General features: G+C 42.6%; 1 protein-coding gene across 1 annotated transcript in view; it reads left to right on the top strand.

Annotated features, from left to right (window-relative positions):
• MPHOSPH10 (M-phase phosphoprotein 10) overlaps positions 1-26,343 on the top strand; it is a 176,020-nt gene that overhangs the window by 14,875 nt on the left and 134,802 nt on the right. Inside the window, exon 2 of the mRNA XM_086958385.1 lies at positions 6,466-7,156. Within this exon, the coding sequence (XP_086814511.1) occupies positions 6,466-7,156 (691 nt within the window). The remainder of the gene's footprint in view (positions 1-6,465; positions 7,157-26,343) is intronic.

Genomic DNA, 26,343 nt, shown 5'->3' with positions numbered 1-26,343 from the left:
GATGGGGTCGGTCCCCAGGGCCAAAAAAAATGAGAAAAAGAAGGGGGGCTGCTTGGCCCCCCTTCTTACAAAAAATAAAAATACCAGCATTGTGCCGGAGGCCACGCCCCCTCCTTTCAGAACTATGCATACGCGCCCACCCTGGCGCGTTTGCAGATGGGGAACAAATTCCCCTTGAATACTGGGGGTCCCTGGGTGCCAACTAGCCCACCAGGAACCTCCAGTATGCGCCATGGGGCTGCGTTCCAGAGAGGTGTTCAGAGGCCACGCCCCTTTTTACACCTCTGCAATGCAGCTCTGTGGCGCTTAGTGGAGGTAGCTGGTGGGCTAGTTGCACCTCAGGGACACTCAAGATTCAAGGGGAGTTAAATCTCCCAACTTAAAACGCGCCATGGGGCGCATTTGCACAGTGGTGGACGGAGGGGGCTGGTCCTGTTCACATGTGTGCAAACACACCCTGTGGCGCGGTTTTAGTTGGGGAATTAATTCCTCGTCAATCCTGAGGGTCCCTGGGGGCCAACTAGCCCACCAGGTACCTCCAGGGAGCTGCGTTGCAGAGTGTTGTAAAAAGTGGCGTGTCCTCCGAACACCTATCTGCAACCCAGCCCCCTGGCGCATACTGGAGGTACCTCGTGGGCTAGTTGGCCCCCAGGGACCCACAGGATTGAGGAAGAATTACTTCACTAACTTAAAACGCGCCACATTGTGTGTTTGCAGACATGTCACCTCAGGCCACGCCCCCTTCCTTCACCACTGTGCAAACGCACCCCTGCGGGGCGTTTTAAGTTGGGAAATTAAATCTCTTTGAATACTGAATATTTCTGAGGGCCAACTAGCCCAACAGGTTTCTGCAGTATGCGCCAGGGAGCTGCGTTGCAAACAGGTGTTCAGGGCCACGCCCCTTTTTACACCTCTCTGCAACGCAGCTCTGTGGTGCTTACTGGAGGTACCTAGTGGGCTAATTTGACCCTATGGGCCCTTAGGATTCAAGGGGACTTAATCTCCCAAATTAAAATGTCCACAGGTCGCGTTTACACAGTAGGGTAGGGAGAGGACGGGGCCTGAGGTGACGTGTGCAAAAACGCCCTATGGCGCGTTTTATGTTGGGGAAATAATTCTCCTTCAATCCTGAGGGCCAATTAGTCCACCAGGTGCTTTCTGTAAGCGCCACTGCACTGCGTTGCAGAGAAGTGGTCCAGGCCGTGCCCATTTTCTCTGCAGCGCAGCTCTGTGGTGCTAACTAGAGATACCTGATGGGCTAGTTCTACCCAAGGGACACTCGGGATTCAAAGGGACTTTATCCCCCAAATTAAAACGGCCACAGGGCATGTTTGCACAAGTCAGCTCAGCCACCCTCTCCCTTCACCAGTGTGCAAATGCGCCCTGTGGCGCGTTTTAAGAGGTAGTTTTAATCCCCCTGCCCTATTATATACTAGGGGCTTACAAAGGAGGTCATGCTAATAACAGGGGTACCCATACACATAGTGTATGTAGGTGTTTTACCTGTATTCTAAGTGTGTTTTAGCATACCACTGGCTCCAGCACTGGGAAGTCCGAGTCAGTTACCACCAGTACCCATCTGAAAAAGTTGAGGGTACAGGATGATTTTGCAACAAGGCTTCTTTCTGCTCCTCTGTTTGTTCTTTCTGCACGTCTTCTTGTTCCTGCACTTTCTTCGCCTTTGAGGACTTCTGTTGCTTCTTTCTGCATTTACTCTTTCTTTTTTCTGTGTTTTTTCATCTTTCTTCACATGTCCTACCTCTGTGGGCATAATTAGAAACTAGCATTTAAAAAAGCTTTGAAATTCACTTAAAAAACCATAGGTTTCAGGCACGTTATAGGTGGAATTAGCATTTAAAAATTCACAGAAAAAAACCATAGGTTTCAGGGGTTTATATTTGGCTGGACATTTCACTCATACAAAACCATCGAAATTCCCCTGTTATAGTTAGTTCAGCTAACTATAACTCGCACGCCCGCAATTCCCTGCTGATGACGTCACATATTACATCACTCATGACATGGTCAGTGACATCACTCATGACATCCCTTATGACATCTCAAATTACATCACTGATGACATCATCCTTGTGATAGAGTGGCAGACTTCCTCTCACCCTAATATAACTTTTGATACACACATTCGAAAATAGAAACTAAAATTTTCAAAAAAATGGACATACCAATATTAGTTACAACAACCTATTCAGTAATTCCAAAATCTACGTACACATCCACTCATTTACCAACAGTCCTATATAGTCACTCATACATGTACTCACTCATCATATGTACTCATACACCTATACATCCTGTTACACACCGCCACTCATTTATAGTTACTCACACGCATAGTCACTCATGCTAATAAAGACTAAAACATCCATTTACTTGCATATTCAGTTGTACACACACCACTACACTTACTGCTACAGAAACGTACACATACATACTCTCTTAAACAATCACTTATAGAAAACATACTTATTTATATAGGACCTTTTCCAATCTCTCACTCATACTCACTAAAATACACCAATGCTCACATATACTAGTTTTAAACATATGTAGTTATTCATAAAGACACTATTGAGAGTCATTCACTCACTAACACACCCATACACACACTCGTCCACCCATAGAGTCCTGTACACATGCTGTCTTCAAAACACATACAGTGAGTCACTAATTCATGCATCTATGTGCTAAGTAATACCCCCTACCGAACCATACAGACACTCATACTGATACTCAAAAAATCAACTAATAACCCTCATGCAGCTACTCACCAACCCATGCAGCCACGTATACACAAAGTGAGAAACTGATTCAGATATTTACATATTTAAACATTACACTCTAACTCATGTATTCTCCAAGATCCACTTAATCAGTCAGTTATACAATCAATTGTACAAAAAAACGTCAATTTAGACACTTATTTACCCATTTATTCTTCCATCGACTTTGAGATATAAATATATAAAAAGTATTTAATTTTTAGAAAGACACACATTCCCTGGATGATGTCATCAGTGATGTCATTTGAGATGTCATCAGTAATGTCACTGACTGTCGAGTGATGTAATATGTGACGTCATCAGCATTGCATTGGGGCGCGCGAGTTATAGTTAGCTGAACTAACTATAACAGTGGAATTTCAATGGTTTTGTATGAATGAAATGTCCATCTAACTATAACGCCCTAGAAACCTTTGTTTTTTTCTGTGAATTCCTAGGGTTTTTTAAATGCTAATTCCTAACTATAACTTGCCTGAAACCTATGTTTTATTCTATGATCCGGCTTTTACCTCATGATGGTTCCTGCAGTGGATGTCGGAGTGAGTCTTTAACAGGTGGGAACCTTGGAGCTTTGATTTATACGCGGACTCCCAGCCGCGGGTGATGCACCACCCGGAAATTTGGGGCCACGGAGCTCCGAAACAGAATCTCAATGTGGAGGCATCTATGGAGGATTGACAAGCCGGATGTGCGAGTGGAGGCCCATTGGTCAGACTTGAAATGTCTGACAGCGGCACATAACTGAGGCACACACTACAAGAACCACAAACCAACACAGACTCATTGGAGTTGCCCATTGGAGGGCTCATTTTTAAGTGGGAGGTGTAGCCTCTTGCCGAAATGACTGTCGCGCCTCTGAAGAATGCAATGAGCACGAAACGCGTCCGGCATTAATCGACGGGCATGCTGTGAACTGGATCCACCTGCCGGTCCTGCCTTTACCTAATGAAGGTTACTGCAGTGGATGTCAGAGTGCGCCTCCAACAGGTGGGAACCTTGGAGTTGTGATATATATATATATATATATATGTATATATTTGAATGCTGTTCACTTGACATCTGGGAAAGCCTTTTTGTTTGAGAGTATTGCTCAAATAAAACCTGATGCCTCATTCTGAGAACAGTCTTTCGATGTTCCTCATTTTATGATATTGAAATCCCTTTCCTGGTTTTTTCATCACTTCTCCATGTTTGTGCCTCCGTTTGGGAGGGCGACCATTTCTATTATTTAGGAGGCAAAGCAATACACACGCACACTCACCACAATCAGCTGGGCTCCTGAAGGATAAGGTCATTCATTATGTTAGCTTTTTGCACAAACAATGAACCCATCTGTTTAGGGCCTCGCTCTCAGTCAAGACTGTAAAATCAAGATTGAATATTTCTCCAGGATTGCTTTACAGAAAACTACCTTGAGTTAAGCAGAGTGGTATATCCTTGACTATTCCAAATAAGATTTTTGTATTGCTTCGGGATGCCCATTCTACTCATAACAATTCACTTTCTAGCCTGAGGCTCTAGAGATAAACACCTAAGAGGAATAGTTGACTTATAATAACCACTGGCAAATAATTTCCACTTAACTGTTATATTTTTATCAAAAGGTTCAGTATTTTAATAAGTATTTTTGTTCTCTTCTGTAGTGGGTTTTGACATATGTAGGAAAAGTTAAATGTGCATGGAGGGCAGTCCCCCCATATTTTCTAAGCAATGAATAAGTATTGGAGCTATTGGTTAGGAGCCTTCATTCAACAACCTCAGGACCGTTGCAAAGTTTGTTACCATTAACAGCTCTGCCAACACTTGCCTCCATCACAATGGTTGCCACACATTTGATTGAACTTCTTCTTTAGTTGCTCTGCGCCCTTTCCCCATGCTGTACCCCACCAAATACAAATCCATATAACTTCTATGTGATGGCTTTAGAAAATGCTAAAGGTTTTGATGGATTTAAAGCCCAAATATTCCACTTAGTTTTCCACAACTTGTGAGTACCTTTTCTATTATAGAAGCCGCCAAATCAGCCTTATTATATTGATCATGATTTTTAGCTTTGATAGTCTTATTTTCATTAGCTGATGTGGGAAGATGAAGCACCATTCCCACGAGGCAAGATTTGTGCATTACTACTACCACCACTTCTACCCATAGAATCACCTAAAGGGTTGCCGTTTACATTGCAAGCTTCTTTTATAGATCAAACGTGTGCAAGGCCCATCTTTTTAATAACATTAGTTACCGCCTATCACACAGAAATCAGTGTTACATTTTTATTCCCCTCTGTTGGTAAGATTGAATCTTGACCGGACTGTATATTTACCATATTTTTTGCATAGTTTGTACGCCAACACTGGAAAGCTGGAACCCATTTTCTAAGCTCAGTATGGGTCTCGTTAAAAGACTACAACAAACAAAAAGATACGTGGAGGGTCCGAGGGAATGTTTAACGACCACAGCACAGTTACAATCCCCCTAACAAGCTATAGAAAACACAAAAAGTAACTGTGGGTCTTTAACGGCGAGAAGGCTATGTGTGTGTAGAGATGACTATGTGTATGCTTCCAACTTAGAGCAAACAGCCGGACATTTACCCTATATTTAAAAAATGTCCATCAGTTACTTTTCCTGTGCCGCCCAATTCATCATTTGGTCTACTTCACATAGTAGGTAGTCCGTATTCAACCATCTCCAGAGATATTACAGAGAGATGGTTGGTTCTGGTGATGTTGATATCTAGGATGACTGGTGGATGTTGTTTGTTTGTAACTGAAAGCAGTGCATATGTGATTTGTGTAAAGTAAGAAATGAGCTCGTGATAAAATTGGATAGTGTACGCAATATAATTTTATTCTGGAGCCGTGCACTTCCAACAATAAAAACAATAGAGTGCAAAAAAGTCAGATGGTTCAAACAAATAACTTCTGACTGGGTTATCAAGCACAAACATACTAAATGGACTTGAAAACTCTTCTAAAAAAACGGTCTACTTATTGTGCATTTACAAACAGACTCTGCATGCAGGACAAGTCAGCTGGCTCCAGCTATCAAGTAAGTTAAGATTTTAGTCACTGACCTAGCGCTTTCCAGCATCTTCACTTTGTCTTTGAAGCAGGTGCTTCTGCACAACCCTGCAAGCTGAAACAGTTTCTTCTCTGGTCCACGCCAACAAGCATGGTAGATATGGTCTCAAGTCAACTTTAATTTTGAAGTTTTTATTGTGTTTTCTTCTTGGAGAACGAGAAAGAAAAACCAATAACTATAACGTTGTGTGAATGTATCTTCTGAATTATATGGAAGTACATGATTATGGTTGAGTGTATTACAAGAGTTTACTATTGGAATAAAAGTGCAAAACATCCCATTAATGTTTCAGATGCCTTTGGTATATCTTTAAAAGCAAGACTGATATATACACAAACCCATATGATTTGTTTAAGCATTTTTCCTTCCGTGTAGCAGTGTCCCAAGCATATAATAATTTATCTCTAATGTTCCTCTGAAGACTAAAATGCAAAACATACAAATATTTCAATATACATTTTTTATAAGGGCTTTCCATATTGAGAAGTGTTATTAAATCTGGGATTGATTGTATTGTAAGATCTCATGTGGTTTTTATATGGTTGGCATATTTTTAAGTCTTTTTTTTTTCTATATTGTTTAGTGTGCAAGATGAATTGTCCTCAGAATTTTCACGTCTGACTAAGAACCTTTATGATTTCCATAAACTTGAGCCTACTGAGACAACAACAGGAAGCCCTTTGAAGGAACTGGTGATAGAGAATTTTGATGAAGAGCAGATTTGGCAACAGCTAGAGCTTCAAAACAGTGCAATTCTGGGATTTTTTAAGAAATCTGTTAATCGGATTGTCAAAGACAAAGATGCCACTCTCCTTCACAGCACAGATGAGCAGGGTGATGGGCCTGCAGCACATTCCGGTGATGAGGACAATCATGACAGTGATGGTGAGGAGTCTGATCTGAGCAGTGATGGCAATCTGGAGCAAAGTGTGGAAATCAAAACGAAAAAGAGAGCAAATTTCAAGGAAACTGGAAAACAACCATATAGTGATGAAGACTCGGATGTCGATTTTAACATTGATGAACTAGAACAGAAAAGTAAAAAGACCAAAAAAACTCTAGCAAGACCTATTGAAAAGTCAGTGGTGGATGACAGATTTTTTAAACTAGCTGAGATGGAAGCCTATTTGGATGATGTAGAGAAAGGAGAAATTGGAAAGACTGAAACAGATGCTGATCATATTGATTATTTCGAAGATGTCATATCTGACGACGATGATGATGATACAGACAATGATGAGAAGGAAGACCTGCTCTTTGGAAAGCGAAAAAAGGTAAACAGATTCATATTTTTAAATTTCAATTCATTTTTTAGGTTTTATTTGCTCTTTAATAGCAACAAAGTATTTCAGCATTTTGCGATCTTCAGCTTTCGTAACACATCCCACATCATACTTAATTGGTATTGATGTATCAGCTCTTGAAAAGGTTTTTAGTAAAGCATAGTTTTGTAGCATTTCATTTTGCAGAGCGAATGGAAAATTAGAGGGTCATTTGGCTGTGTCAGTTGTTTCACATTACTGGTCTTTGACCGCTAAGGATGAAGACTTGTAGGGCTGCAAATTACCCCTAGTCAAAACTGAAAGGACTGTTTTGGGAATGACCTTTCTCCAGAACCTTAGGAATACATAGTCGTAGCTGTGTTCAGAAAGTAGCGAATTCCTGCATATGGCTTTTTCAAATCTCCATGGTGAATTGCAAGCAGATTTCAGAATGCACCTGTTTCCTCCGATTTTGCCAGAGGACCATGGGCACTTATTAGATGTCCATCCACATAAAACATTTTTATTTTTTAAATATTTCCTTTCCAGAAGCCAGTGTACATTTTGTACTGAGGTGCTTCAGTAATACAGTGCAGCTTAAGATTACTTCTTGGTACGTGGCCCTAGACGCTTACAAGTTTCTGAATGTTTTCACTCTTCACAATAGTGCAGATTTAAATCGGCCCGAACTAGGACAAAGATCATCCTATGTATAAGCAATAGCAAGTAGAGGATGCTTTTATATACTCTTGTGTAAGCAAAACCACTCTTAATAATTACATTTATTTAGAAAGCTACGGGTAACTCGGGCTGAAAGAAGATTGCAAGGTTCTAACCCTCTAGCAGTGGTGGTAGGTAATCTTTGAAAATTATGGTGAATAATACCTGGCTCAAATGTCATAAAACATCCTCAGAGTTTATCTCCCTGAGTTGCTTTTTAAATAAGGTGAAATAATGCATTTTCCATGGTAGTTTTCATAGAAAAAGGGAAATAAGCCCTGCGAGTGCACTTGAAGAGCAAACTGGTAAACCAGGCAAATGCAGTTATTGCAATTCGGCAGTGTTTTGCCTTTGGGCACGCACATATTAGTGTTCAATCAGAATGAAGCATATTGCCATTATTAGTGGTCATAATACATATATCCAAGATGGAAAAGATTTTTAGTATGATGGTAGAGGCGCTAAGTGGGTGTTACATCATTGGTCCGAGAGCAATAAAGGTGATTTTAACTATCCATCTTAGAAGTATATCTGTTTGAGTGCTTGCCGTGCTGCAGATCAAGATCAGTTGTTCTGCAGAAGCCTGACAATCTCATGACTGGGCACTTTAAGTGTAGCAGTTCTTCTGGTGATTTGGTACAAATAGTACATGCTGGTGTATGGTTGCAAGCATAAGGCACACAATTGATGGACGGAATTTAGAACAAATCAAAACATTCACCCCCAGTCAAGAGATGTGGGTTAAATCAATCATTCTTTTGCTCACCATGCCACCCAAGTTTAGACCTAGCCATATGCAGATCAGTCTTGACCCTGTGCCTCATGGGAACAGTCCAGCCCGAACTGGCATACTAGGACCAGTTTCGGGGTTTCACCCCTCTTCAGCCAGGATAGCTTGATTCCAGTGGCACAGTGAGCCCCAGACCCATGGCTGGAAATACTTGGCGCACTTGAGGCGAGAAAGCAAAATACACACAATTGATGGACGTAATGCAGAACAAATCACAACATTCACTCCCAGTCAAGAGATCTGGGTTAAATCCATCATTCTTTTGCTCACCATGCCTCCCCAGTTTAGACGTGACCATATGCAAATACGTTTTGACCCGGTGCCTTATGGGAACAGTCCAGCCTGAACTGCCAAGCCAGGTCCTCCCTGGACCAGAAACAAGCATCCTAGGACCGGTTTCAGGGGTTCACCCCTCTTCAGCCAGGATAACTTGATTCCAGTGGCACAGTGAGCCCAAGGCCCACGTCTGGGCATACCTGGCGCACTTAGGGCGAGAAAGCAAAAGACACACAATTGTGTGTCTTTTGGTATATGGTTGGGGCATGCACCCTGGCCTCCTTTACCGACCATACCACTAATGCCAAGAGTTTTCAATTCAAATCTGAAAAAATAAAATGTACAGTTAGTGTCTGCTGTCATCTCATCACACAACAGCTTCCTTTAACAAACTGGCTCTGGTGCCTTAGTGGATGAATTCATCCATTACACAGTACTGTGTTTAGCCTTGTGGTCACAGGTTTGAATCTTTCTTGATAAAATGAGTGCTGGTGAGTTGGCTAATGACGACCATCTGTTATTTCTGAGGCAAGACACTCCTCAGAATAAATGTGTGCTTTACAAATAAATGTTATGTCATAACCTAATAACTCACTGTGGCTTAGGTTACTCATTGTAATGCTATGTACCGTATACTGTCCTTGTGTAGAGAATTTGTGAGCGGAATGTTTGATGCTTTACAATTAGTCACCCACACCCCAAATCATTTCATGTGCCTGAAAAACGTCTTCCTTGTTACACATATGTTATGTTAATTGGGATGTATAAAGCACATAGTCACCGGCAGGTCTCTTAACGCTTAGCATAGCCTTTTGTGCATGTTGCTACGCCTTTTTCTCAAGCCATAATGCTTTACCAAATATCTCCAGCCATCTAGTTATTGAGAGAAAATCCAGTGTGTGCTGTCCAGGAAAAAGGTGAAAAGTGCTACCACTAGAGCGGAGTGTCTCTTTTGTGACATCCACAGTGGAGCAGCATCACTGCTGTGTTTCATTGTGAATTAAGAATTTTGAGTTCAATAAGGCCTCTAAAAATCTTAGGAGACTTACACAATTCTGTCCCTGTCATTCACAGATTCAAGTACCTCAATCTGAATTTCTTTCCTCCCCTCTATGTGCACGGAATCATCATTGTTATGACTTCGATAATGGTCCGAGGCTTTCTGTTCAATCAGTACCTGGAGACAGCTTTAAACAATTTCTCACATTATTTTACTGTGAGATCCTCCTACCATTTTCCTTCCTCCCGTTCTATTTATTTATGATTCGTGTCCCCATGATGATGATCTCCACATTTGTATGATCAGCTAATTTATTTAAAGAATCTATTCACCTCAATTTCACCATCACAACATATAGATCTCTGAGGTTGCATCTTAGAAACTTTGCATTGGTGTAAATAATAAGAGCAAATGTATTTCCACTATTTATGCTCCATGTGTAATATGGAATGGAGAAACCGATTTTGCTCTGGTGCATATGTCTAAATTATTTTTGCACAGGAAAACAATCTGAAAATGAGAGAGAAGTATATGGGTACGGCAGGTGGTCGTGACCCTAACTCCCCAACATTGTGGAGTTGGTGTTAGTCCTTCTGTCACATTAAGCTGGCTTCATAATCCCAAGGCATTTCCTCACCCACCATTATGCATTTTTGTGAAAAGTGAGATAACTACATAGCTCAAGCATAAATGAAGCACATAGGTTGGGAGGTGGGCTGGAGCCTCGGTGTTATGTGGGCCTTTACTAGAGTCAAGGGTCATGCGCTAGCTTTTTCTATCCCTTAACTTATTTTATCAGTCGTTCTAATCTGGTACTTTAACCCAACTAGTTTAATTGAAGTGAACTAAAACTACAACTCCCGAAATGCGTTTTCAAATCCACGTCTAATCAGAAACTTGATGATATGAACTGAACAACTGTCGGTTCTCTATACACCAAAGCGGACAAATTCAGATTCCTGTGCCTTGCGTATCACAAGTGGCGTCTCCATCCGGAGGTGTTGCAAGGCCTCTTTCAACAGTGGGGAGAGCCTTGGTTAGATCTATTCGCCTCTGAAGAGAGTGTGCAATGTCAGCAGTTTTGCGCGTTAAAGTTTCAAAGGTGGCTCTCGGTCCGCTGCGCTTTTCTTCAGGAGGGGAGCTTAGGCCTCCTTTATGCCTTTCTGCCCATACTACTCCTGCCAAGAGTGCTTAAGAAGTAGTTTAAGAGCGACTGGGCCAAAGTCATCCTTGTGGCTCTGGACTGAGCATGGAGAGTTTGGTATCCCGAGCTTCTGCAAACGAGCATCAATCCTCTGGTCAGTCTGCACCTTTGGGAGGATCTTGTGTCACAGCAGGGGAGGGTGCTCAACCCTAACTTGTCTACTCTGCGCGTCCTTGCGTGGAGATTGAGCAATGACAGTTGAGAGCTTTAGACGTTCCTCATGAAGTCTGTGAGGTTATTATGGAAGCCAGGCCTATACGGCTGCTAATGGCAAAAATTGTAAATACGGTACATAATGGTCTGTTGACTCTTTGGCTGCTTTCTTGTCAGATGTACTTCTTTTCATTCTCTCCTTGACCCAGCAGGGGTCTGCTCTGGGCACTCTGTAGTGCTACCTTTTGGCCCTGTCTGCCTTTCTTCGGCTGCCGGTTCAGCCATCACTTTTTAAATCTCCTCTTGTACAGAGATTTTTGAAGGGGCTTACCAATCTTTTCCCCCTTTGCCTTTTATTATGCCCCAATGGGACCTTAATTTGATCCTTACCTTTTTGGTGTGTGCACCATTTGAACTTCTGCACAATTGTCCCCCCTGGCTGATAACTATCAAAACACCCTTTTTAGTGGAAATAACTTCTGCCAGCAATACAAGTATCTAAAAATTCACTAAGAGATTCCTAGATGTATACACACATCTAATCACTTACCTGTAGATTCACTCATACATGCTGCCAATGAACAATAGAACACTTTCAAAAATACTTATACACCTATATCGACATTACACACCAGCACACAACCTATTCACATATGAAGTTATGCTACTCACTTATGTAAACAATGTATCATACTTACAGTTATCCATACAATCACTCATTGAGTCTTATGTATACTTATTTATATACAAAAACTGACACATACACTGCCTTTTATTTTTCTAGTTCGTTGGACATGTACCATTGAGAAATATATGTGCTCATCACCACACCCATAAAGATATTCACTCACCCAAACAACTGTTAGAACATGTAGTTTTAACTTCATATATCTACTGAATCAACTATTCACACATCTTTGGGGTGTCACACACCCCATTCACTCTCCCATACAAATACTCAGTTAACTAAGCAATAACTAATATAGACTTTCACATAGCTAGTAACCAACTGGAGAACCTGTTTACACAACAACCGACAAAGTGATACAGATATTCACACAGTTAGTCACTATCCACTATATTTAGTGAGACACTATAAATTGGTCAAGTAAACAGTCAATTTCATCAGTGATGTCATCAGTGATGTCACTGACCATGTCATGAATGATGTAATATGTGACATCATCAGCAGTGGATTGCGGGTGCGTGAAATATAGTTAGTACAACTAACTATGTAGGAGCAATTTCAATGGTTTTCTATGAGTGAAATGTCCAGCTAACTAGAACACCCCTAAAAATTATAGTTTTTTGAGTGAATTTCAAAGGTTTTTTAAATGCTAATTCCTAACTATATAAGGCCTGAAACCTATGGTTTTTTTTCATTTAATTTCGAAGGTTTTTTAAATGACAATGTTTTAAATGTATTAATTGTTATTTTTTTTTATAATGTTCTACTACATTTTTGCAGGCAGGTGTTCAGAGGGCGCGCCCCCTTTTTACAACTCTGCAGCGCAACCCCTGGCGCGTTTGTAGAGGAGGAACTAATTCCCCTTGCATACTGGAGGTCCCTGGGGGGCAACTAGCCCACCAGGAGCCTCCAGTATAAGCCAGTGGGCTGCATTGCAGAGAGGTGTAATGAGGCCACACCCTTTTGTTACACCTCTGCAACGCAGCCCCGGGCGTGTTTGCAGAGGGGGAACTAATTCCCCTTGCATACTGGGTGTCCTTGGGGGGCAACTAGCCCACAAGGAGACTCCAGTATGCGCCAGGGGGCTGCTTTGCTGTGCCCCGGAGGGCGGCCATCCCCGGGGCAGTGTGGGGGATATTGGGCACCCCCACACTTCTTTATCACTATGCCCCCGCAATTTGGTCCCCCCGGGGGGTGATTTTTAAATAAACAACAGGTTTAAAAAAAAATAAAATTGGGCCTTTTTGTCCTTGTGGGACCACCTGCGCAGGCCTAGGGGGTCAGGGTGTGTCTACCCTGCCCCCTTTTTGTGTTCTTCAAGTTTCTTTTTCTGCTTTCTTGTGCCTCGGTCTATCGAGCACAAGATGGATGCCAACACAGGGTAATTCGTTCTCATGTTTGTAAACATTCACAATTGTCTTTCATTGGAATAATGCACAGTTATATTACCTTCGAGTATGAAGTAATAACTAAAGAGTGATGAGCAGTTCAAATGCAGGAATTGAAATACATCCTAATTCATTTAGACCGGGTTCAGAGCTGTTCCTAAGTGAGAAACCACTTCATGAAGTAAAGCGCTTAAAGCGCTATTTCTGCATGCCAATAAAGTTACATAGCACAGATTTACAGATAAAATCTAATTTGGTTAAGACCACCTAAGCACGAGATTCGTCTCCAAGTGGAGTAAGATAGATGTCACATTGATTTGAACAATATTTGCTCAAATGCCTCAGTGTGAACCCGAATGTATAGCTGCTGCATTCATTCTCACCCTTTATAGTATGTCTCTGCATCTAGGTTGGTGTTATCTGTCATGTATATGAAAGTGAATATGTGTTGGATAACGGTGCATTAAAGAAAATTAAGCAAAAGAAAGTATTTACATAAGTGAAGTTGCAGATGTTATTAAAGAGTGGGTCTCAGTTAAGGAAAAGGACTACGCTGAGTTATAAGTGTATGTTAATGCTTCGTCCGAGTTTAACCCATTCGGGATCTTTGAATCTAGCAAGATAATGTACCTAGATTCCAAGCGTCTTAGGGCCAACCTGCGGTTCCCCCTCTAGGGCTTTTTGGGACACTGTCGATGACAAAATGGGAGAGGTGTTTGATGTTGCCTGCATCTACACTATTTATGTGCCTGGCCACAGGGTATGTTTGATCATCATTGTTTATGGCTCGCAAATGCTGTAGGATTCTGATGTGGGCCTGATGAATGGTGCTTCCTACATAACGCTTACCGCAACTACAAACCAGTACATAGACAGCATACTCTGTCTTACAAGAGTATCCACCTCTGATCATGTAGGGTTTGTTTCTAAAAGGTAGTGTCATATTAGAACTCGTTCCAAGCTTCCCAGGGTTTCACGGGAAAGAAGCGAGAGCCGATCCAAAGATGCAGGTGAGCAATTTTTTCTTTATTTGATGTTAGCGTAGCCTGCCAGCATACTGTTTCGGCCTACCCAGAGGCCTTGGTCACACAACGCCATACCAGAAGCAAACATTATTTAAAGTGCAAGAGTGCAATTAGAAGCTGACATTTGATTGGATGTCACTACATGCAGCTTAATAGGCAGAGAAAAAAGATTCACAGGTTCCTGATCTACAGGGAACCCAATGTAAATGTTGAGCACATTCTGCATAGGAATAAGATAATTGTAAAAAAAGACAGCATAAAAGCCTATCTATAATATACATGAATAAATTCATTGTATAACCAACATTATTTTTCCAAATGTAAAATCCAAGGTAATTGTGCAAATAACACAAAGTGCATTGTAATTAAACCCCAGTGGGTTAGAACTCATGTGATCAAAGCTTCAGAGACCCCAGTGATGATGAATAGTATTTACACATAAAAGCCAGTCAATATAAATATTAAAAAGGAGAAATCTAAAAGCCTTATGTTCGAGGCATATGGGCTGCAGATGGTACATTATGAATAGATCGCCATCTGGTGTTGGGCTCAGATGATTGCACTTGTTTTTCTCTTGGAGAAGTCTTTTGTAGTCACGAGGCTGGTGACTCCTCCCTTGGGTGATAGTGCGCATGGGCATCGGCTCCATCCTTAGATTGTTTTTTTCCGCCACCGGGTTCGGATGAGGATCGAAGCGCTCCGGATCGACTTCGAGAAAAAGTTATATTTCGGCGCGTACTCCCTTTCCAATTCGACGTTATTGTTTATCGAGCGCGAGTTCATTCCCATTTCGACGCGCTTCGACGTCAACACCGAAGATTTCCAACTCTACGTCGACGGGACCGGGAGGCCTATTTTGATGTAGTCCAGCCCGGAGTCCATGGAAAGGACTCCATTCAAGAAATGTCCAACGTTTGGTGCTAAATTCCCACACAAGGACCTACACTAGGTGTGCAATCTCTGTTTGTCACCTGACCACGAATCCAGGGATTGTGAAGCCTGCGCGGCTTTCTCCTCCAAGTCGACGATTAGAAACCGTCGAGCCCGAAGACACGAGATGTCGAGGATGGAGTCAGATGCAATCCCTGAACTGTTAGAGGTCGAACACTCCGAGGAGGAAGAAGATGAGGACCGGTCAGGGTCAGAAGCGGACGAGTCGGATGTCGAAGAAGTCGACGTTCATCAAACCGTGAGTGACGACGTCCCTTTGCCAAAAAAACGACCCTGATTGGTGTCGACCCCGCCTTCGAGCCCGGTCAGACAACCGAAAAAAGTTTCCGACGCCCCGCCTTCTGGCTGGGCAACGAAACCAAAACCGGTCTACCACCATGTCGTATCCAATAAACGGTCGACATAGACACCGAAGCTCCATACCAAAGAGAGCTTGAAGTTGAAACATTCCATGTCGAAACCGAAACATGCTTCGATGTCGAAGACTCCCTCGATACCGAAAAAATCCGACTCGAGCAAACTCTCGGTGCTGAAAACACATAACACCGAGACACAGAAGCAAAAGCACCTATCGGACCCAAAGGCTTCGGTACCTACACAGGGGCAAGAGACAGATCCAAAACAAAAGACTTTGTTCATTGATCCACAAACTGGCACGGTGGGGACAAAACCACCTAAAAAGAGGAAGACTCAACCGTTGGAGGGGAAAGCTCCTCCTAAGAAGAGAACAATGGGGACAAATACAACTCCTCACCTTTCTCCACAGCCTATGGACACACCCTCTTTCCTCTTCCTCATACTCTGCCAGCTATCTCTCGACCTTTTACACCACGCCCATCTACACCTCAAACAGATGTAGAAAGTGACACAGGGAATGGGGACCTTCCTGGGGATGATAACAATACTATCCCACAAGACACAGACCCATGGGAAGATTATGATGCAGTGCCAGATAATGATAATGACCCTGACCTCTATCCCTCAAAACCCTCCCCCCTGATGATAATTCGGGTTTTGCACAATTGATTAATAGGGCAGCAAAATACCACAAGGTAGATTTACATGCGGAACCTCAGATAGAAGATTTCCTTTTAGAAACACTACCTGCTGCACAAAAATCTTCAGGGACCCTACCAATGCTTAAGGGTCTCCTCACTCACACATCAGACATATTTAAAGATCCTGTGAGAGCTCTGGTGTTAAACCCAAGAATTGACAAAAAGTATAAGGTAGCCCCAAAAGACCCAGTATTTATTAAGGGCCAAATACCTCTGGACTGGTTGATAGTCTCAAATGCTCGTAAGAGGGTGAACTCACTAACAGGAGAAGCTCCTCCTCCTGACAAGGAGTCCAAGTTAATAGATGCCTCTGGCAAGAGAGTAGCATCCCAAGCAGCAAACAGCTGGCGCATAGCAAATACTCAAGCGCTACTTGCACGCTATAATAGAGCTCATTATGATGAGTTAGAGAAACTCGTTACACATCTCCCTAAGGAACATCAACAGAGGGTAGATAGCTGATACAAGAAGGGAAGATAATAACCAACACTTCCATTAAGTGTGCTTTAGACGCAGCAGACACTGCGGCAAGATCTATAAACACCAGTATCATGTTAAGAAGACCTGCATGGCTTAGGGTCTCAGGGTTCAAACAGGAGGTACAAACTTCTTTATTGAACCAGCCTTTTGATGGGAAAACACTCTTCGGCTCAAGCACAGATGAGGCGTTGGAGAAAATGAAAAAGGACACAAACGGCTAAGTCAATCGGAGCATTACAACAGCCATCTCAGAGAGGTTCCTTTCGTAGGTCCACCTATAGAGGCGGATCAAAGAATACAGGCACAAGCCAGCAATCAACCTCTTTTACACCAACATCACCTAAAGGTAATTCTAGAGGCAGTTACAGAGGTAACAACAACAAGGGTAGAGGTCGCGGAAACAACAACCGCAACTCTCCTACCCCAAAACAGTGACTTCATACAGCTCCCCCCAAACCATGCAACACCGGTCGGGGGACGCCTATCACAGTTCCTACCTGTCTGGGAAAACATCACATCAGACAGGTGGGTGAGACAAATGATCCAACATGGTTATTGCCTAGAACTCACTGCTATCCCACCAAACATCCCCCCCAGACCGCGTCCAACGAGTCAAGATCATCTGACATTATTAAAACAGGAAGTACTATCACTGCTACAAAAGCATGCGATAGAGGAGGTTCCACAACATCAACAAGGAACAGGAGTATACTCTCTATACTTTCTAATTCCCAAAAAGACTGATCTCTAAGGCCTATACTAGACCTCAGACCTCTCAATGCATACATAAATTCGGAACATTTCCACATGGTCACGCTCCAACAGGTACTTCCTTTACTGAAGAAAGGGGACTTTCTTTCTACACTGGATCTAAAAGACGCTACTTTCATATCCCAATTCACAAAGCTCACAGAAAAAACCTCAGGTTTGTAATAGAAGGACGACATTATCAGTTCAAGGTCCTTCCGTTTTGGAGTCAAAACAGCACCAAGGGTGTTCACAAAATGCCTAGCAGTGGTTGCAGCACACCTAAGAAGACAGCTAATACATGTCTTCCCTTACTTGGACGACTGGCTAATAAAGGCCATGTCACAAGAGGAATGTCTTCAAAACACATAAAAGACAATTCAACTGCTGCACCAGCTAGGGTTTACAGTGAACTACACAAAATCCCACCTGCAACCAAACAAGGTTCAACAATATCTAGGGGCTACTATAAATACAGAAAAAGCCATAGTATACCCCAATCCAGTCAGGATTCAGACAATGCTAACCCTAATTCAAAGATTTCAACCGCAACACTAATTAACAGCTCGAGTGTTCATGCAGTTATTAGGGATGATGTTCTCTTGCATACTGTTAATCCCATATGCCTTACTACAAATTCGTCCGCTTCAAGAATGTCTAGCAACACAGTGGAATCAGGCTCAAGATCAGATTACAGATCTGGTGTTGGTAGACGCACGCATCGCTCTGTGAAGTGGTGGAATACAACAAACATTTCCAAAGGGCGGTCATTCCTAGAAACAATTCCACAAGTGATACTAACAGCGGATGCATCGCTCACCGGATGGGGAGCTCATATGGAGAGATACACAGTACAAGGGAGATGGAGTGTACAGCACAAACAACTGCACATAAACCATCTAGAACTACTAGCATTAAAAGCTTTTCAAATGCATATTCTCAACAAAGCAGTCCTGGTCAGAACAGACAACATGACAGCGATGTATTATATTCAAAAACAAGGGGGGGGGGGCACTCTCTCCAACTATCCAGACTAGCGCAGGAAATTTGAAGATGGGCCATTCCTCAAAACATCTATCTGTTAGCCGAACACCTTCCAGGAGTTCAAAATCAGATAGCAGACATCTTAAGCAGAGAGTCAGAACAAATACACAAATGGGAACTGAACAACCAAATACTGCAGCCATTCTTCCAAAGATGGGGACAAGATAGATCTCTTTGCCACTCATCAGAACGCAAAATGCCAAAGCTTCGCATCCAGGTACCCACACCACCTGTCGCAGGGCAATGCATTATGGATAAATTGGTCCAACACATTTGCATACGCTTTTCCCCCTCTCCCACTAATTCCATTAGTGGTTCGAAAACTGCAACAGCATTCAATGACCATGATACTGGTAGCACCCACGTGGGCATGGCAGCCGTGGTTCACCACTCTCCTACAACCCTCACAGGTGCCACACCAAAAACTAAGAATCTCACCCATGCACATTACACAGAACCATGGAGAAATAATGCACCCAGATCCCAAACAACTGAACCTAGCGATTTGGCTCCTGTGGTCTTCGAATTTGGATACTTAAATTTACCTCCAAACTGTATGGAAATTATTAAGCAAGCAAGACGTCCCACCACCAGAGCCTGCTATGCAGCAAAGTGGAAAAGGTTTGCTGTATACTGTTAACAGTAACAAAATCAACCCTCTATTATCTGCTACTTACTACACTTACAGCAAAGTAACCTTGTTTACACCTCCATTAAAGTACATCTTGCAGCTATAGCAGCATACCTGCAAAACAGGCAACATCTATCCCTGTTTAGGGTACCTGCAATTAAGGCTTTCATGGAAGGCCTCAAAAGAGTTATTCCACAAGACTACCACCTTCTCCAGTCTGGAACCTCAACATAGTACTCCCCAGACTAATGGGGCCACCTTTTGAACCTATGCATAGATGTGAAATACAATTTCTTACATGGAAGGTGGCCTTCGTTATAGCCATTACCTCCCTCAGGAGAGTAAGTGAGTTACAGGCATTAACAATACAAGAACCATTTCTACATTTACACCAGAATAAAGTGGTTCTTAGAACAAACCCAAAGTTCTTGCCCAAAGTAATTTCAGCATTTCACATCAATCAGCCAGTGGAACTACCAGTCTTTTTTTTCCAAAGCCACAGACGGTAGCAGAGAGGGCCCAACATACACTAGATGTCAAAAGGGAAATATTATATTACATAGAAAGAACACAAACTTTCAGAAAAACCAAACAACTATTTGTAGCGTTTTTCCCAACACATAAAGGCAACTCTATCTCTAAAGCAGGTATTGCCAGGTGGATTATAAAATGTATACAGATATGTTACATAAAGGCAAAAAGAACACTAACTGTCCCCCCTAGAGCTCATTCTACACGCAAACTAAGGGCATCTATGGCATTCTTAGGGAACATTCCCCTAGATGACTTGTGCAAAGCATCAACTTGGTCTACACCGCATACCTTCACGAAACACTACTGTGTTGCCGAGCAGGCAAGACAACAAGCAAATGTGGGCCAGGCTGTATTAAAAGCTTTATTTCAAACTGTTGCAACAGACACTGGTGACCACCGCTAGGGAGGTAACTGCGGTGTAATCTATTCATAATGTACCATCTGCAGCCCATATGCCTCGAACGGAATATGCTACTTACCAGTATGCATCTGTTCTTGGCATAGAGGGCTGCAGAGTGGGACATGCCCTCCCTGCCTCCCCGGAAACCTGTGTCTGTTCCAACATTATCTTATTTAGATACACTTACAGGGGCATCTCTTTCTGTATTCTATCATACTACTCCATCTAACCCTACTATGGCAAAACAATCTAAGGATGGAGCCGATGCCCATGCGCACTAGCACGCAAGGGAGGAGTCGCCAGCCTTGTGACTACAAAAGACTTCTCCAAGAGAAAAACAAGTGCAATCATCCGAGCCCAACACCAGATGGTGATCTATTCATAATGTACCACTCTGCAGCTCTCTATGCCAAGTACAGATGCATACTGGTAAGTAGCATATTGCTTACTAATATATGACTTAATGGAAAGATATATGAATAATTTCAATATTTAAACAACATGTCTTCCTTGTGCAACTTTAGTGTAAATGTGCAAAAAAAAGCAATGTGCAAGAGATACAACCCAAATGGGTTAATTTCCAAGAACGCCCCTATTGTATAATTATAGGGGCGACTATGCCTATGTGATGTTGTAGTGCCAACCCAATACATGATAGTGCAAAAAAGATGTGCATAAGAAAATAAAAACCGTATAGGTAAAACCTCATTGTTTGAGAGGGAACAAGATCAATAACTGAACATAAATAGTCTAAGCGAAGGGAGAGCGCACCATTGGACCACCCAGAGCCAGATGGTTGACAAGACAAAGGGGAACTTTTCACAATATTTTTACCATGCTCCAAATGGTGGGATAAAGATAAAAGATCAAAACTAGAGACTGGTATGGAAATCTTCACTGGCATTGAGGCCTAGAGGGGTCTTACAGTCCAATTCTACGATATATTTAGTTTCCAGTGCTCGTAGAATTACCTCCCCTTCTGAGGGGGGGGGGGACATCATCTATTACAAAATACTTCAGCATTTGACTTTTATTATCATGTTTCTCTTTAAAGTGCCGAGCGACTGGGTACGTGGCATCATTGGTGTTAATAGCCCTAATGTGCTGGAGTATCAGTTTGTGAACCTGCAATTTGATACTACCAACATATTGCAGGCCACCCTGACACTCCAGCACATACACCGCGAACTCGGTCTTACAAGTCAGCTGTTTACGAATAGGACGGGGGATATCAGAAAAGGGTGTAGTGAACTCAGTTCTGCTCATTCCATGTTTACAAGCTTTACATGTGGAACATTTCCTGAAGCCCTTGCTAGCCTGTAACCATGTGGTGGGTGCTACCACCCCGTACTAGATTTCACAAAAGCCTCGCTCATAGAGCATGCTTTCCTGAAAGCTATTTCTGGTTTGCTTGTCATTGACTCCCAACTGATTGGATCATGACGCACTAAGCTCCAATGTTAGTTAACAATTTTTCGTAGAGCTTTATGCTGCCTGTTATAAGTCCAAAACATTCTATTGGGCTGTCTTGTTGTGTTTGCTGCCTGAGTTCTCTTACATATTAAAGCCTCTTTCCTCAAAACTATCAGATGTGCCGGACGGTGACTTTTAGCATGCATGACCGTGTTGCCTGCCGTAGGTTTTCTGTACAAAACTGTCTCTAGTTTGTCATTGTTAACAACAATCTCCACATCCAAAAAATAGGCACTTATCTGGCTAATGTTAAAAGTACATAAAAGATTGAATGTATTGTTATTAATCTGTTTAACCCGTTGGGCGCGGCCGCGATTCTGCGCCTGTGCTGCGTTTTTTGAAGTGGGCGGGTTTGTGACGGCCCCAGCCGTCATCAGCACACGCCCACCGTAGTGCATGACGGCTGGGGGCCGTCATCCGCATTGAAGGGCTTAATGAAGTCCACAGCCTGCTGTTGATAGCCTCGCCATATCAAGAATACATCACCGATATATCTACACCAGTGTACAATATGCTCAACACAGATGTTGTGAAAAATCCCATGGAGGACCTGCTCCTCCCCGTAGCCCATATGCAGGCAGGCATAACTGGGAGAAAAGCAGGCCCCCATAGCAACACCCCTAATCTGTTGGAAGTATTGATTGTTGAACATAAAGAAATGATTCAAACAATAGGCAATCATGGCTAAACACATCTTATTGTGCTCTGACATTTGAATCAGTCTATTACCCAGATAGTATTGGACTGCCCTCAGACGTCTAGATGGTGAATACTAGTATATAGTGATGAAACGTCCAGAGTGATTAGCCAACAGTCAGAATCCCATGTTGAACAGTTAAGTTTCCTCAGAGTCGCTGGAATCCTGTATGGATGGCAACTTGCTGAAAAATTCTTGAAGAAACAAATCTATATACATGGTCGTATTTTCCAACAGTCCATTGCGTGCAGAGATGATGGGTCTGCCGGGGGGTTTCTCTGGGTTTTTATGGACCTTAGGAATCCAATAGAAAACTGGGATTACTGGGTGTTCATTCCTGAGGAATTTAAATTCGTCCTGACTCAGTAACCCCGAACTGCGCCACCCCATCAGTTGTGTGTAAAAATCTGCTTGTGCTTTCCTCGCCAAGATGGCGTCACATCGCTTGTAGCATAGCATAGATCATTTAACTGGCGGTACTCTTCTTCCATGTATAATGAACGTGGCCATAGAGCAACATTGCCCCCTTTATCTGATTGGCGGATTATGATGTTACTGTCCCCCTGTAACTTTTTAACCAAATTGTCATAGCTGTTGTTTTGTGCTGAATATTTACGTTTCTCTTTCAATGTTGTTACATGAAGGGCTTTTATCTCCTTGATGGCCAAGTCGTGAAAGATGTCAATATTATCATGCTGCATTAAAATGGTAAACGTGGATTTAGGTTTAAAGTTGGTATAACCCGGAGTGTTTAAAACTAGATGTTCTTCAGTAAAGCCTGAACTCTGGACTTCATTGCGCAATGCCTCCAAATTCTGCATTAGTTCAAGGTCATTAACATTTAGGCCAGGTGGTCCATTCACTGTTGATGTCCTGATGGACGTGGGCTGGAATTTATTGCATAGAAAGTATTTCTGTAACTTCAATTTGCGTGTGTATTTACAAAGATCAATCCTAGTCTTTGCGTAATTAAGTTACTCGCTGGACTATAGGATAATCCCAGCGACAAAGTTTGTAGGTCTGCAGTAGTGAGAGCAACGTTGGTGAGATTGATCACAGAAGGCTCACTTGGCTTGACAGGTGCTTGGCTTACTTCTTTTGATTCAACCTTTTGGAGTAGTTCTTTTAATTTGGTTTTTAGTTCAGAACAGCTTTTGCGGTGCTGGCGGCGTTTTTTGTTGTTGATTTTGCGTCGTTCTAATTGAACCTTCTGGGACGCAGGGTTTCGCGCCTGTCCTGGCGCAGACAGTCCACCTCCTGTGCCAGCAAAAACCTGTTACACCCCAGTCGGGGGTCATTTATAATAGCCTCTGTGTCAGACTCGCTGTCAAGCAAGGAACTCAAATCAGAGGCAGATGATATCAGGAGCAATGCTGCAGTGGAGCTTGTACTGTCCAGAACAACGGGAAGAGCCCAAGTGGTGTTAGCTGCTTTATTTGCATCAAATTTCCTTGCGAAGGTAAAAATGCGGCCTTCTTGGTAATCAGTTTTATCGTGCTGAAATTTGAAAGCTTTCTGATGACTTCTTCCTCCTTTCGTAGTCTGAACAACCTCTCCTCTCTGAGTTTCACACACTCAGCCGCTGCCCCCGAGTCCAAAGCATCTATCTCACCATTGAGTTCCTCAATTTGCACCTGTAATTCTGCCCGGTCACTCTCCACATACTTAACTAAAATGGTGACCAGTCGGCGCGAGGAATCTAGATTACATTCTGCCCATTCTCTGAGCATATTGGGGTCCTGTAGCTCGTAGCTGGGTGCCAGCATGATCCTTAACCCGCGGGGGATCCGTCCCACCTCCAAATACCTGCTCAAAGATCGGTGTTCTCACCACTTAGCTTGCTCTCTTTTCAATATATATATATATATATATATATATGTGTGTGTGTATAAAATATATTTCTTTGTGTCAATCATTGTATGACTGTAAATGCATTTGGAATGAATCCTATTACCTGTGATTTATTTCATGTGGTAATACTATGAATGAGTCCTATTGGAAGTTCAAGAAGCGACGAGGATAAAGTCCCATATTCCATCCTTCAATACAGAGGAGTACTGTCTTCCTCCAATTCTCTGCATAGCTCCGTTTTGCTATTACTACCCCAAGGCCCAACATGGCTTTCTCTGTTGATAATAATGGTGAATACCATGTCAATGTACACCATAATATAGGTACACTTAACAATGTCAATTCCATTGAATGAGATGGCAATGTACGCCGCAATGTATGTACACAAAACCATGTCAATTCCGGTAAACACGCTGCCAATGTACGTCATGACAAATGCACGCATAAAAACGAGGATGTCGGTAAATGCAATATCAATGACCGCTATGTTATATGTACACATAATAACTAACTTGTATCATTGGTGTTGAATCCACCAGACAGCCCGAAGACAAACGCGCAAACAGAGAAAACCAAGATCAAAACCACAGATGGGCAACTACACCACAAAAGGTCCTAGAAACTTGGCCCCAAGATACCACAAATTAGGATGCCACATGTAGTTAGGAACACTCCACCAATTAGAACACAGCATGTACAAATCACACGCTCCACGCCGGACATCTGGGCACATACATACACATTAGGTCACCACAAAGTCGAGAGCCACCTCTGCCCCGTTATCAGATGGTTGAATGATTAGGCATAGATTTATCTTCTCTACAAGAGTGTGCAATCCCTTTATTTTACTTCAAGAACTGTATATAATGCCGGCCAAAACCTCTGTTTGTCTAAATAGTCATCAGACACGCCTTGTTTGCTGCTCTCATGACCGCTGCATTGAATTAAACCAACTTGTTCCTGTTTTGCCAAATTCCTCTTGTCTTTTGATTTTTTTTTTCAAGGTAAATCAATATGCGAGCATCACGGTTCAATTAAAGGCTTCATCTACTAGTTTGTTTAACAGTGCCATCTTCGGCGGGAGTTTGGCTGGGTGACTCACAGCCACTTGAAATGTTTCTGGTATGGCTTTCTCCAAAGGATTCACCATACCCAAACCTGGTGGAGTAAATCACCTTCCTCAATCAAGCATCTGAGGCAAGCAGGAAAGGACATTCTCCGCAGACTCCTTCTGGGGTGTAGAATTTATTCAAATATCTACCTGTCCATGGGGCAGGTTGCTTCATCAATCTACTTTCCCTGTTAAATCCACTTTCATGCCAAGCAGTGTAGTGACAAATTATGGCAGCAATCTCAATATATAAGAGCTCTGATGTTACCTCTCTGATTATGCCAGGGCTCGTACCATAGTAGGTTTTGAATACGAGAAAGTCCCTTATTTTGCCATTCTTACACAGAGCACTGGAGCTGTAGGTAGTGGTAAGCAAATGTTCCAGGATTGGAATGCCCTTTTGAGCCTATGCAAACCTACTAACTTTCATTTTTTTTAAAAAGTGGTTGCAGGGAAAGTGAACTTGCAAATGCTCAACAGATTTTCGCATGGTACTGCCAAGCATATTAATGCCTCTACACCACCAACGAACAGCGGTTCCCTGTCGGCTGTGGCGGGGCAGGGCAATGGCAGTCCAACAGCCCTTATTGTAATAGGGCAGTCGAGCGACCGCCGCAGCCTCGCCACCATGATTAGTCTGGTGGTCTCCGGACCACCAGACTCATAATTAAGCCCTTCAGTATTTTTTTATTTTTTCTCTCTCTGTATTGGCTGGCATCACTATGAGTGACATCATTCTGCTCTTTCACAAGGAGCATATTGACCCACAAAGTAGTTTTCTTCAGTGCCAGGATCTAATGTGGTCTTGGGTGCATTTTGAGACCAAATTTTGTTTTGCTTTTTGCCATTACTTGTTGTAATGTTGAGGGCCCTACGGCTCCTACGCCAAAAAGGATTTGCTAAAACAAGACACTCCTTGACAAAGCCAAAAGACTGACCACCAATTTCAGACCTACTAACTTTGCCAATGCTTGTTTA

The sequence above is a fragment of the Lissotriton vulgaris genome, chromosome 2_1, assembly GCF_964263255.1.
Source record: "Lissotriton vulgaris chromosome 2_1, aLisVul1.2, whole genome shotgun sequence".
Lineage (NCBI taxonomy): Eukaryota > Metazoa > Chordata > Amphibia > Caudata > Salamandridae > Lissotriton > Lissotriton vulgaris.
Note: the sequence above shows the minus strand (reverse complement) of the source record. Positions and strands in the feature narration are given on the sequence as shown.